This window comes from Martes martes, assembly GCF_963455335.1.
Source record: "Martes martes genome assembly, chromosome: 13".
NCBI lineage: Eukaryota > Metazoa > Chordata > Mammalia > Carnivora > Mustelidae > Martes > Martes martes.
Window position 1 is genome coordinate 78,306,663 of NC_137901.1, and position 13,432 is coordinate 78,320,094.

Consider the following 13,432-nt stretch of genomic DNA (forward strand, 5'->3'; position numbering starts at 1 on the left):
CGCACACACTACTACTGCTGTTCCTACACACGGAGGTGGCTGGTTCCCTTTCCTCTACAGGGAGGCGCGGACAGGGCAGTGGCTGGGAGGGGAGACTCCCCCGAGGAGAAGGGCTTACCTGCTCTCACAGCTTGAGGAGCGGGACTCGGAGCTCTGCGACCGCGAGGGATAATGGTGATGACGGTGACGGTGAGATTTTCGGGGCCGGCTTCGTGATCTTGGAGGGGGTGACAGGGAGCGAGTCAAAGGAGGGGAAGGGGAGGGGGAGGGGGAGAAAGAAGGAGAGACATATTTTGATCCTGTGGCACACATCATCCTCTTGCATCCAAGTCACTGTTCCTCCAGAGTTGGGAATCTCCCCCTGCATGCCCCCAACCCCACATCACCCCAGCTCTTCTCCTGGGCGTTCAAGGGCTCCAACCAGCCCTACCAAGCACGAATGAGTGACAAGGCTTCCTCTGGAGAAGCCGGCCCGGGTGACTCAGCCTCCCGCCCGCCCGAGGCAGCCCTGATGGCGAGCACACGTGGACAGCAGTGTCACCTCCACTAGTCACCTCTCTCCCCGCCGGAAGCAGGACTCTGTCTCAGTCAGCTACCATAATGTGTGACTCAGGCGAGAGCTCAAGAAAGAAGTGTCTGTGCTTCCAGAATATTGGCCTGGTGTTGGATCTTCTAATTTTTCAAGTGAATGTAAAAATACAGGTTTTTTTTAATGTTAAAATATTTCTATTTTAAGTGGGAGCTCATTTTTTTAAAAAAAGACATTTTGTTTGGGGGAAAAGAAAACACATTTGCAGAGTAAATGAGGCCTTTGGGCTGCCAATTTATAACCTCAGACCTGGAAAATTAAGTCCGGCTTCTTCATACAGAGTCAAAAGCCTACTTTCAGGGTTACAACATCACCGGCAAACAAAAATGCTAACCACAATGAACAACGACTGCTGCTACTAACGGTTTTATCACAGGTTACTTCCGCTCCCCCCTCAATGATAATAAGGACTCAGAAGTAGTAGCAGCAGAGGCAGTGGTCACTGGGGATGAACAAGCAATGTCAGTGATTTGGGCCAAGGCAGGAAGCCAGTGGGAGTTAGAGAGGGCTCTATCGGGAGGGCAGCCTGGCTATCCCAACACAGGACTCAGAGGTTCTTGTTCATGTGATTAGCAAACCATATTCCTTCTCTGCTTAGAACCTTCCCTTTGCTCTTATTTCAAACCTGCGCTCTCATCTTGAACCCCAAGCACCCCGAGGAGTCAGCCCCCATGAAACTCTCTAACTTCCTCGCATGACTTCTCCTGCCCTGCCTGGGCAGACTCAAGCCAGTCCGAACTGCTTGTACTCCGGCTCCTCTATGTCCCACCTCACGACATCCTTGTGATGGCGACGATGACGGGAGCCCGCATCTAACACATACTGCCTGCTGGCGCCACAGTCCAATATTTTTCTTAAACAGACCCATCTGTTCCTCCCAACAACCTATGGGGCAGGTTCTCTTGTCTCCCAGATGAAGAAACCGAGGCGCCGAGTTTAAACTACTTGCCTCACCTGCAGCTGAGAATGGTTACCTCCGTCCTTACCCTCCGTCTAGACCCTTCCTCCAGTAGGGCGCCCCTGCTGAACACCAAGCACCCTCTTCAACACCACAGTGGCCATGGCGCCCTGGGCTCCTGGCGGCCCCCCCTGGGCTGTGACTGTCCCATGTCTGTCTCCTGTGTGCTGCTGGGAACTGTGAGCTCCTTGAGTCCAGAAGAATATTTGGCTAATCTCTGTCCTTGGGCCCAGCCCAGGGCCTGTCATATCTGAGGGCCTTCTAAGGGATGTTGAATTCAAGGAGGCTAAATCTCTCCAGCAACTGCTCGTTAAGAAGTAGGTGCGACCACGGGACTCGGCGAGAAGAACCATCCTTTATCCTAGCGGCGCCTTGTTTTTCTCGCTCTTCCCTCTTCTGACGCCTGTCTTTGGCTTATGTAACCTAGCAATTTCTGGGACTCATCCAGCTCTTGGCACCGGGGAGGGTCGCCACCGTGCTGCCTTCAAGCAGGCAGTCCCTGCCTCAGCGGTGATGCCCCCTGCCCCCTCTGCCCGAGCTCTTCAGAGTCCGAGTCTATCCCTTGGCTCTGTCTGTAGCACAGCCCCGCTGGACAAGTAATGCAGAGATCTCTGAGAATACGCATTCGGTCTGTGCTTAGCATGAATGCACACTCAATACGTATGACCAATAATTGCCTTCTGCACTCGAACTGAACAAGTTTGATGATCAGGAAGTTGTTCCCTGAGCTAATTCAAAGCTCTACTGCTTCCTTCTGGAGCATTCCCCAGACCCCCTGTGGGGGTGGCTCAAATGTCCTCCTTTGCACTGACCTTGGATGAAGTGACCCTTCAGGCAGCAAAGCGGGGCGCCCTCCCTCTGCATCCCTGTCTCTTCCTTTCCCTCCCCAGCAGCCAACCACCTTTCATCGTATTGCCTTTGATCCTTACTTTAGAAGCTTCTTGGCGGGAGATAAAATATTAGTTGATTGGAAAACACATGCACTAACATTTGCAGGGTATAAAGTAGGTGGGTTGTAACCACATTTACTTTTAATTTCTCTGGGAACTGAACTCTGCAGGCAGTGCTAGCTGATTTGAATTTCTACTACCAGCCGTAAACCGTGAACCAGCTGGGGCCCCGAGACCAGGGGTAGGAGCTGCACTGCCCCCTCTGTGCTGTACGCCTCAGCAGCCCAGGCTCGGACTCACATGCACACTCATGCCTGTGCCTGCACGTGATCATGCCCCGCCACCACTCACGCAGCCGTGGCACACCTGTGTGCACCGGGAAAAGCCACACCCACCCTACCTATGCATTAACGCACACAGGTCAGGAAGCAGTACACACGCAGCGTGCAGAGAATCAGCACCTCCAGGCACGCTCTCTGCCTCCGTGTTCCCATAAGCAGGAGGCTATAGAATGCACTCGTGTGAACACAAGTGCATACCACACCCACGGCACACATTCGTATCCACGGTCACACAGATGTCTGCAGGGTGGAAAAATGTACAGAGATCTACAGACAAGATGCGTACTACACACATTCTCCAGGAAGATATCTACGCGGCGCCCTCCAGGCACACAGATGCATGACACTCGCTTTCACGCACGCACAAGCACATGCACACACACCGTATGCGCGGCCTTGTGCACTTACACATACCCAGACCCCCAGTGCCGTGTGTCGCACGGTTCCGCCTCCCCCTGCCTCTGTTCCTCTCACCCCCCCGCCCTTTCTCGCTCTCCCTGTTTCTTCGGCAACTCCAACACGCCAGCTGTTAAGAGGCCAGGTTCCCCCGCTCCCCAAACTGGAGGGACTGTTCCAGGGGGTCTCTACTTACTGTTTTTTGTGCCTCTTCTCATCCCTCCTTTTGCTTTTTGGGCTGGAGGAGCTAAAGGAGAAAAGGCCAATTAACGAAAGATGCAAAATTCCAGTTACAGATAAAAAGAAACAAGTAGTGAAAACGCTTAACACACAGTGGCCACCAGATCCGGGCAATTTGGGGACAGACTTGCTAATCATTTCCAAGACCAGAAAAGTCACTGACGCTGACTTCTCCACCCAGCAGGGGCAGCTATGGACACGGACCCACGCACGGACTGAGAATGGGGTGTGCTGGGGGCCACGGCCAGCTTCGGCAGCTTAATAAGAACAGTGGTAAATAAAGTAATACCTGCCATTTTTCGAGGACTTCTTACAAGTGAACACTCTGCTAACTACTTCTTTTTTTTTTTTTTTTTTTTTTTTTTTTAAGATTTTTATTTATTTATTTGACAGACAGAGATCACAAGTAGGCAGAGAGGCAGGCAGAGAGAGAGGAAGGCAAGCAGGCTCCCCGCTGAGCAGAGAGCCCGATGCGGGGCTCGATCCCAGGACCCCGGGATCATGACCTGAGCCGAAGGCAGAGGCTCTAACCCACTGAGCCACCCAGGCGCCCCTCTGCTAACTACTTCTTGTCAGCAATCTTGTTTTATTCTCCCTGCAAGCTATGGGGAGAGGCACATTTAAATACGTACTTGTTTTACAGATGGGAGAACTGAGCCTCAGCTAGGCTACGAAACTTGGCCAGGATCACGCAGGGGAGCTGGGATGTGGCCCCATACCGTGGGTCCCCAGAGCCCATGCTGTTAACTGATATTCAATCAATTTGTAAGGGAGAAGAATGGGATACGCAGGGAGAAGCTCGGAAGCTTCTCGAAGCTTGGCAGATGCAGAAATGTTCCACGCACAGATATTTAACTACCCGTTTTTGTTTTTTAAGTCAGAGGGCTGGGGTATGGGTCCGGTGGACAGTGATGAGTCGCGGTCCCAGCATTATCCGCTAGAGGCCCCAGGGGGTGGACGCCGTTTGGTTCTACTGGCTTCAGAGGGTCTGCCAAGAACGCACAACGGGCCTCAGAGAAGGGGAAAACCTCATCCAATTCATCCGACTGAAACGGCACCTTGACGTTAGCTGTGTGATTTTTCTCCGCGTCTGAGACTCAGCCTGGGCAGTGGACGAACCCAGAACCTCACTGAAAGATCCAGGTTCCCGCCCCAGCTCTGCCGCTCAGTCGCTGTGGGACACAGGCAAGCGACCTGTCCTCGGAAGACCCGGTTTCCTGGACCGTGAAGTGGCGCCATTGCTCAGGCTGCTGGGTTGAGAGGATGTGACACTGGTGATCGCCCTCTACCTGTTAACTGGATAAACAGAAGGGCTCTGCGCTCGGCCAACTGCTCCAGATGTGGCTCTTACTTAAGACGCCACCATAGGGAGTCCCAATCCTCTGACGGATCTGGGCTTGAGTTTTGGCTCTGCCACCTGCCTGTGTTTGTGGACACACCTGTCATACCTCCTGCCTGAATCTCAGTTTCTTCATCTGTAAAATGGGAATAATAAACATAGCCACTGTGTTGGGTTATGAGGGAGATCAGTGGAGATCCAACACGCACGGACACAGCGCGGGGCCCAGTGCAGGGGGCCAGTGCAGCGAGGACCCCATTGGCGACAGCTTGATTTGTGCTCACTTAGTGTTTCCAGTACAGTCAGACTTGGCTTCTGTCCCTTGGCCAGGATCTAGGGAGGCTTTGGCAGGATGGGGGGTGGGGCTGAGGTTTCCTGACATGCCCCAATCCAGGATTTCAGTGAGTGCTAAAATGAGCAGACTCTGACCAGGGTAGTAAGACTTTCCAGGAAGGGGCATCGGCGGGGGCTGGTCAAGGAGCAGCCATCTGGCCTGACAGAAGTCAAAACCTGGCTGGGAACCCTCAGGGAAACCATCCAAGGCCTTCATCTTGGAGGAAACTGAGGCCCAGGAAGATGGAGGGGGCGTGCCCAGGAGCACACCCCAGAGGCTGCCCAAAACCTTCTTAGGAAAGCAGGAAAGAGAAGCAAGCAGCCAGAGGCGAAAACATGCTTACCTGTGCCTTCTCTTCTTGGAGAACGACCTGATTAAAGAATTAAGAGGAAGAGAGGGAAGAGAGGGAGGGCGGGGAGGGAGGAGGAAGGAAAAAAGGGGGAGGAGGGAGACAGGGAGGGAGAGAAGACAATAAACATAGGTGAGCTGGTTTTTTGTTTTTTGTTTTTTCCTGGGACAAATGTATCGGTGCGTGTGTGATCGCGCGACATGGGGGTCGGTCGGGACACCTGGCGAATCCTCCTCTCTCAGATTTCAGACTGTGTAGACCATATGGGAGACGCTGGTTTGCATTTTGAATTTCCAGCCAAAACGACCAGTGCTTCCACCCTCACCTCAAACTGTCTGTGAGCCGATCTCGGATGGGGGCGGACGGCGGGGGACATACGGGAGTCCTCTGCGTCCTCCCCGACCCCCGATCTCACCTTCACCTCTCTCTCCCTACCGGTCAGGGACAACCAGCCCCCCCATGTGGAACGTTCACTGTGTGCCGGGCTTTGTGCTAAGCGCCTATTACATACAACCCCACTCAGTCTTCACCCAAACCCTCTCCGTTCTACTAACAACCGTTTCACAGGCACCGAAGCTCAGAGAAGTCAGTTAAGTTGCCCAAGGTCACACAGCTTCGCCCAGGTAACTCCTGTGGATTCTTCAGAGTTCCATTCACCTCCTTGTAGCATTTTCTGATCCCCTCAGCCTGGCCGGGCGCCCACTCTCTGCTCCTGCAAGTGTGGGTGAGTGTCTGAGCTTAGCCTTGTAACACACACCTCTGCATGTTATAATTATGCATCTCCCCGACTAGAACGTGAGCCACTCAAGGGCAATGGCTGGATTTTGGTCACTGCTCTGTTCCTGGAGCCTGGATTCCTCATTCATGACACATACTGGCTATTTAATAAATAGATGTGAAAATGGGATTTTTTTTTTTTAAGCCCTGAAGTCATGCTAATTGAAGGGGAAAAAAGACAAATCTCTATGCACTCCCCACCCCTAGCTCCTATCTTCAAACAAGTCAACTATCATTAACCCAGCATCTCAAGACCTTGGAGAAGCCGGGCCCACAGCAGGCGCTTTGGAAAGGATCAGCAACAGTTTCTCCCCCTCCTAATCTCCTATTTATAGGTCTCCTTCCCTCTCCACCTCCACCTCCCGGGCTGGCTGTGGCTGGCGGAAAAAGCCTGTTTCTAACCCTCCAGCACAGTCTCTTTTTCATGAGGAGAAACCCTGGACCGAGAAGCCACTTGAGTTCCGCAACAGGATACGGAAAAGCCCCCCAAACTGGGACTGATCGGTCAGCATAGGAAGGTGACAGGATGGCAGTCTAAGTCAAGGGCAGGCCACTGCCTCCACAGGGGAATCCCACGTTGGGAAAGGTTTCCAACACCAAATTAACAACCTTTTGCTCCCTGACTTGCCCCCGTCTTGGCATCAGTTGAAATGTCCGGGCGGGCGGCAAACATGGCACGTGAAACCAAACCGAGTTGAGACCATTCTGGCAGCACGGGCTGAGACATGAGCACACCCCGGCTTGGAAAAAGCCACTTTGGGGCAACTTGGAACCAGGGGTGAGAAGCAGGGGGAAAACCCCAGCGAACCTTTTGTTCCACTGTAATTGTCTAACGGCACAAGCAACCCACCACTGATGGAGGGAGACTGGAAGATAAGGCTGAGCAAAGAGAGGACACGCACTTCTCTTTCCCTGGCATCTGCGGCCAAGCACAGCGAGCAGCTTACGGGGGAAACTTCACACTCCCTGCCCCCAGGGGCCCAGCAGGCTTCGTCACTGATGGGGGCTTAGTGGGGCCCTAGCAAAGCACAGCAGCTATGCTCTGTCTACGAGCACGGCAACCGCTCAGCCTCGCGGATGGCTTCCAGTGGGAAAATCGGTCCAGTGAAGACAGCTGCTGGTTTTACAGAAGAACTAGAAAACTTGTTTTTCATTGCACCATCTCCCAATTATAAAATGCTGAGTCGGCGCATGGACCACAGATTTGAGTCCTCTGGCGTACATCCTTCTAGTCCTTTCTTCCCCATACACACACACACACACACACACACACACACACACGTATGTGTGTGTGTGTGTGTGTGTGTTTAGTGGGCAACTTTTGGAATGTGTGTCCAGTTCACGGTGCCCCTTAACAACTACCCACGAGGGTGTATAATCCCAGAAGCCGTGTTTACATGATCCCATCCTCGAGGACAAGTTGGTCCAAACACAGAGTTGGACCTTGGGAATTTGGCATGAGGGACAAACAAGACAGAGAGCTTCAGTGTCTTGTGGCTGGGCCGGCCACATGGAGGGAGGGGCACCAGGGGCAGCCGGGTCTCCCCACGTGGGACAGGGACTGTGTATTTTCCCTGGGTGCTACCAGCTCCCCACTCCTTGGTTCTAGATCCTCACTGGGGCCTGGCTGATCCCTGAGACATTCCTGTCTCCTTATCATCAAACAAACCCCCTTCCAGCTGGAGTTAGCTTTAGGGGGCCGTGGGTCCTTGCAACCAGAGTTCCAAGTTACACAAGGAAAAGGAAATACCAACACACCGATGACTATCTTACCTAAGTGAAAAGATAAGCTTATCACCAGTGAACTTCCGGTGCCACCTAATCTCCCCTAACCCCCAACCCACCCCGGGCGTCCCCATTTGCCAAGGCAGAAGGATAATACCTGTGTCGCTTATGTTTTTTGGAGCCTTTCTTCTTCTTTTTCTTGACAGGCGATGGACTATATGACGGGGACCTGAGGCGGGAGAAGACACCTTCAGTGGGAGCTCCTTAAGGACCAGGGTTGGCTTCAGCGACCCTTCCCCAGTGCCTACACAGGGTCTCACACGCAAAAATCACCTCGATCCTGATATTATCAGTACTTGCATTTATTGATTTGCTATAATCAGATTTGCATCTTCCCCCAACACTCTGTGCTTTACATGCATTATCTCACTTTCTCTTTCCACATGCGTCTTAGGCAGGCCTAACGGTTACCTTCCTTTTACAGACAAGGAAAGGGAGGTTCAGGGAGGTAACGTGACTTGCCCAAAGACACATAGCTAGGAAGTGGCTGAGCCGAGATTCAAATGGATGACAGGGGCCTTGCTCTCAATCCCGTTATCATCCCTCCTGGTCAGGCCAAATATTTTGTGTCTGTTCTTCTCCCTCCAGCCGTGCGCCTCCTCTCAGGTCTTTCTTCTGCCTTACCCTAGCTCCCTGGTAAGACTGAGCCCCTGTGTGGTCAGCACGGTGCTCTCAGGGGTTCCCCAAGAAACAGAGCCACCCCAGGACCATGATTCTGATTCTGATTCAAGACAGGTTCAAAAGTGACGCGAGTTCCAATCTTGACTGTACCCCAGCTCATGAAGTCACCTTCGGCATGTCCCTGCCCATCTCTGGGTCTCTTATTTCCCCAGTGACAAAACACTAAAGTTGAAACAAGTGCGGATGCCAACAGGGGCCTCTGAGAGAGCAGGGTGGGTCGATACAATAGGGAGCAGTGGGGACTGTGGCAAACCAGAGAGCATATGCTTCTTCGATCAGCCGTAGGTCTTGTGTGGGAATGCAGCCCTGGGCTTCTGGAACACCTGCCTTTTCAACAGAGGTCACCAGAAAAACACAACTCATGTGAAATCCCCTGGTTTTTAAATGTTGGCCACCAATTGAAAAGACAAAAGAACACCTTGTAGGTCAAACACAACAAATCTACAGGGTGAAACACAGGGTTCAGAACAACCTGACTCTTAGGAAACCACAACATCTGTCCCCAAACACGTGCTCAGTGGACATTTACTGAATGAACAATTGAATTAGTAAAGCCTGATTTCCTTCTTTCAAATGTTCTCCCCAGCCATAAAATCAGGAACCTCAAAACACTTGGTCCAATTCCTCCTGTCACCCTACAACATAGGGGCCTCATTCACATTCCCTTCTTGGTCTTCTTTGGGCCTGTTCTCTTCCAACCAGGCTAAAGGAGTGTGGAAATGGCAGAAACCAGGAAAAGCAAGTTGGGGCGCGAGTCATCCAGACACTGCTCTCTGCTGCCCCCTGCAGGCTTCTTCAAACATTGCCTCCCCAAAACCCACCCCTCAGGGTCTGGAACACAGGACATGATTTTAGTCTAGGCAGGGGCAGTTTGGAAGAAAATCTGGAAATACTTTTAAATTAAAAAAAAAAAATTAAAAGGAATTTTACATAGAAAAAAATCAATGGGCTACACAACAGTCCACTGCTGGCAAAAAATATAGTGTCCGCTTGTTATTGTTGGCATTCACGGGCTAGGTGGGAGAAGCAGAATCAACTGAGGGGCCCGGGATCCCTGTAAATCCTGTCAACCTCCATGCCGTGCCTTTCTTTTCTCCTCTCTGAATGGGAACAATACTGTTTGTCTGGTAAATCATAGTCAAAGGTTAAAGACATCATGGAGATCACCATGCTTAAGTTCTCAAAAAAAAAAAAAATCAATATTCATGGTCTTGATTATGCTGATTCACTTGTCATTTATGATGTGCCAGACACTGTGACAGCTCCTTCCACATCCACTTTTCTCCATCTGATTCTCACACAATGCCAGGAGACAGGTACTACCGGTATTTTATATAAGTGGAAACAGGCGCAGACAGGTGAAGGGTCTTGTTTAAGGTCACACAGCTAGTTAAGAGGCAGAGCAGGAATTCGAACTCAGGGGGAGTCATTGTTTGACTCTGAAACCCACTGGACCCCTATTCTGTCGTCTCCCCTATCTTCAAGTTTTCATCATCCTTTGCGATACTCACCTCCTTCTCTTCTTCCGGGTGGATTTCTTCTTTTTCTTCTTCCCCCTGGAGGAAGGTGGTGGTGTCAAGTCTTTGTGGCGGGAGGCACTGTGGAGAGCACAGAGGAGGGTGTTAGAGGACCCAGGATGTTCCCAGCCCCCAACCTGGGCTGTCGCAGCCAGGGAAAAAGGACCCAGTTCCTCGGAGGATGAAGGACCCATGGCGAATACCGAATTACCGTCTCAGGGCTGATTTGGCCATCCTTTAGGTTAAGTGCCTCAAATAAGGAGTTAATGCCGACCTAATGAGACAGACGCTTCACCGTTACCCAAACACCAATTGATTATTTAAAATAGAGTTACAGAGGTTAACTGCTCCTTAATAGATTTATTATTGAACTTGCAAATGGCTCACCTTGGTAAATAAATCACTTTTTAAATAATTAATCGGCAGTTCAGCCCCCGCCCCCCTTTTCCCAACACTTCGTGTCCACAGTTCCTGCTGGAAATTTAATAGGAGGAGGAAGTTATGTTAAGTAGCAGTTGATTATTAAAAGTGTATTTGCCGAGGTCTAATGTAATGAGATACATATCTTATATTGCTTCACAGAACCTCAAAAACCTCTGCTCTTCAAGAATAATTATTTCCCATTCAATTAAATTCAAATGCCCAGGCTGCCGTTAAATGAAGTCAACTTATCTCCTTCTATAATTGGGGCAGGCTCCAGGGATTTTTTAAAAAACACTATCCCATGGCAAAAGGAGATGGGTTTGGGATGAAAAACTGCTCGGGAAGGGAAACGTGCCCTCCCAGTTGAACTTGACCGGGAAACCGTAATATTCATAAGAAAATCGTTGTCATTATTGGTGGGAACGCCACTACTGTTTAATTTGTTTATTATGTGCCAAGTGTTTGACGCTACCTTTATACTCACAAAAATGCTTGGAGGGCGGTACGATTCTCAGGGTCTCATTTCACAGGTGAAGACCGTAAGGGACTGAACCTTGAACCCGCTTGCCCAGAGCTGCCCAGTGATGGAGCATCTGAGCCGGGATTTCAGGGAAGGCCTGAGTGAGTCCCATCCTGAGGGCTTTCCCACACAGCCAAGGGCCTGCTCAAACCTGGTTAAGCAGACATTCATTTGGAAATTGCCCAGCGCTTTCAAGACCGTCATGCAATGTGGCCATATTGAATTCCATTCTAAGGTTCTGGATCATTACGGTTAGTTAAAAAAAAAAAGTGCCCAAGTGAACAGACTGTATGTGAAGGTTTCTGAATTGCCAGTAAATGAAAATCATCTAGGGGTGCCTGGGTGGCTCAGTGGGTTACGCCTCTGCCTTCGGCTCAGGTCATGATCTCAGGGTCCTAGGATCGAGCCCCGCATCGGGCTCTCTGCTCAGCGGGGAGTCTGCTTCCTCCTCTCTCTCTGCCTGCCTCTGCCTGCTTGTGATCTCTGTCTGTCAAATAAATAAATAAAATCTTTAAAACAAAACAAAACAAAACAAAACTGCATCTTCTGAAATAGAGAGAGATCTCATTGTTTCAGACAATTATTCTCACTGCTTTCTGGAATGCCAGTGTTCCCAGGGAAGCAGGTTTGGGAACTACTGTCTGACACTCCTACATGAGTGATCAAGTGAAATGGAGAAAGACCTTGAATTGGGATAGATTTGAGGTCTGAGAAAGGGAAAATCAACCCCTTCCACAGATCGCAAATGCCTTTAGGTCTGCACTTGCTCTGCGTTCTTCTTCCTCCTGTACCTGTGTGCCTAGGTGTGCCGTCCCAGCAGCGCTGGAGGAGCCAGGTTAGTGGCTAAGTAAGTAGACTGTGGTTACACGAGGAGCAGGGAAATAGGCAGCCATTGAGAATGCAGTGATGCCCTAGAGCGGTTCAGTAGGTGGTGGTCCAAAATCCAGAGTATGCAGCAGTAGAGAATGCTGCTTCTAGAAGCCGCCACATCTGGATTTATGTTCCTGCTCCATTACCTCCTAGCTCAGCGACCTCTCTGAGTATCATTTTCATGATTTGGGAGATGGGAACAAAACATGATACCTGTGTCTAAGACATGAGGACCTCACTCATGGGATGTGCCCTGGGTGTGGCATGGAGCATGCATGTAAATGTCCTAATATTATAATTATGCATAATAACACCACTACCATTTATTCATTGATTATATGCCAAGTGACTTTTATGTTCACTTTTAACATTATCACCATGATGCTGTTTTGTTTGTTTGTTTTTGTCACATCAGAGAGTGGGTTTTCTTCAGAATTCAGGTTCCTAACTAGACAGGCCTGTTCACGGGCCTCGGGGGTCTAGGAATTCTCAAATGGTAGATGGAATTTGCGGAATATTCCTGTAGCATATACACCTTCCCTGGGGGCAGCGTTTCTAGCTTCCACGTAATTCTCAAATGGGTTTAGAACCTCTGCCCTAGGAAACCGAGAACTCTAGGACACAGAAGAGAATCTGGACCAGGTCGGGGTCCTCAGACTAATCTTGACCCTACCATGTACTGTCCCCAGTTTCCACATCTGAAAAATGGCTTTGACACCCTCTGATTCAACAGGGACAGGCAGGGATTGTATCTGGGGCACACCGCTGGCAAGGACACCAAATTCATTTTCTGCCTGTCAGGGAGGGGGTAGATACAAGCCCCGGGCAGCGAGAGGGTGCTGAGTGAGTTTGAGGAGTAGGAATAAAGCTTTCAAACAGCTGGTGAAACCTGATTGTAAAGATGGTGTTGTTAACAAAACCGATTCTCCAGAGGCCAAAGACAGACCAGGCTTTATATGTGCACGGTGTAAAATTTAAAAATAGAAGTCAGGGGACAGACTGGTTTTTTTCATTAGCATCAAAGTACAATGTGGCAGGTGCTGGTCTAGGATTTAAGATCAGAGAGACCATAGTTCAAAACTTCACTCTGCCCCTTACTGGCTGCCTTATTTTGGGCAAGTCTTGTTACTTCTCTGAGCCTCAGTAAAATGCTGTGTCTTCAGGTATCAGCACAGTGCCCGTCACTAGTGGGTGCTCAAGCAATCCTGGATGTAAGGAATGAATGCAAAGACAGCTGTGGGCTGAAGTCATGACCTGGAATTCAGTGGCTCGTGGAGCCATTAAAATGGACAGGAACTAGCTCTATCATTTAAGGCAGGGGCAACAAACTGTGGGCCCCCGGGGCCAAATCTAGCCTGTCTTCTATTTTTATACATAAAGTTTTATTGAAACACCTCTATGCCCATTTGTTTACATATAGTCT

General features: G+C 50.3%; 1 protein-coding gene across 1 annotated transcript in view; it reads right to left on the bottom strand.

Annotated features, from left to right (window-relative positions):
• SRRM4 (serine/arginine repetitive matrix 4) overlaps positions 1-13,432 on the bottom strand; it is a gene marked incomplete at both ends in the record, with an annotated part of 142,425 nt that overhangs the window by 24,220 nt on the left and 104,773 nt on the right. The window contains 5 exons of the mRNA XM_080821591.1: positions 119-217; positions 3,371-3,421; positions 5,431-5,457; positions 8,096-8,167; positions 10,191-10,277. Of these exons, the coding sequence (XP_080677717.1) occupies positions 119-217; positions 3,371-3,421; positions 5,431-5,457; positions 8,096-8,167; positions 10,191-10,277 (336 nt within the window). The remainder of the gene's footprint in view (positions 1-118; positions 218-3,370; positions 3,422-5,430; positions 5,458-8,095; positions 8,168-10,190; positions 10,278-13,432) is intronic.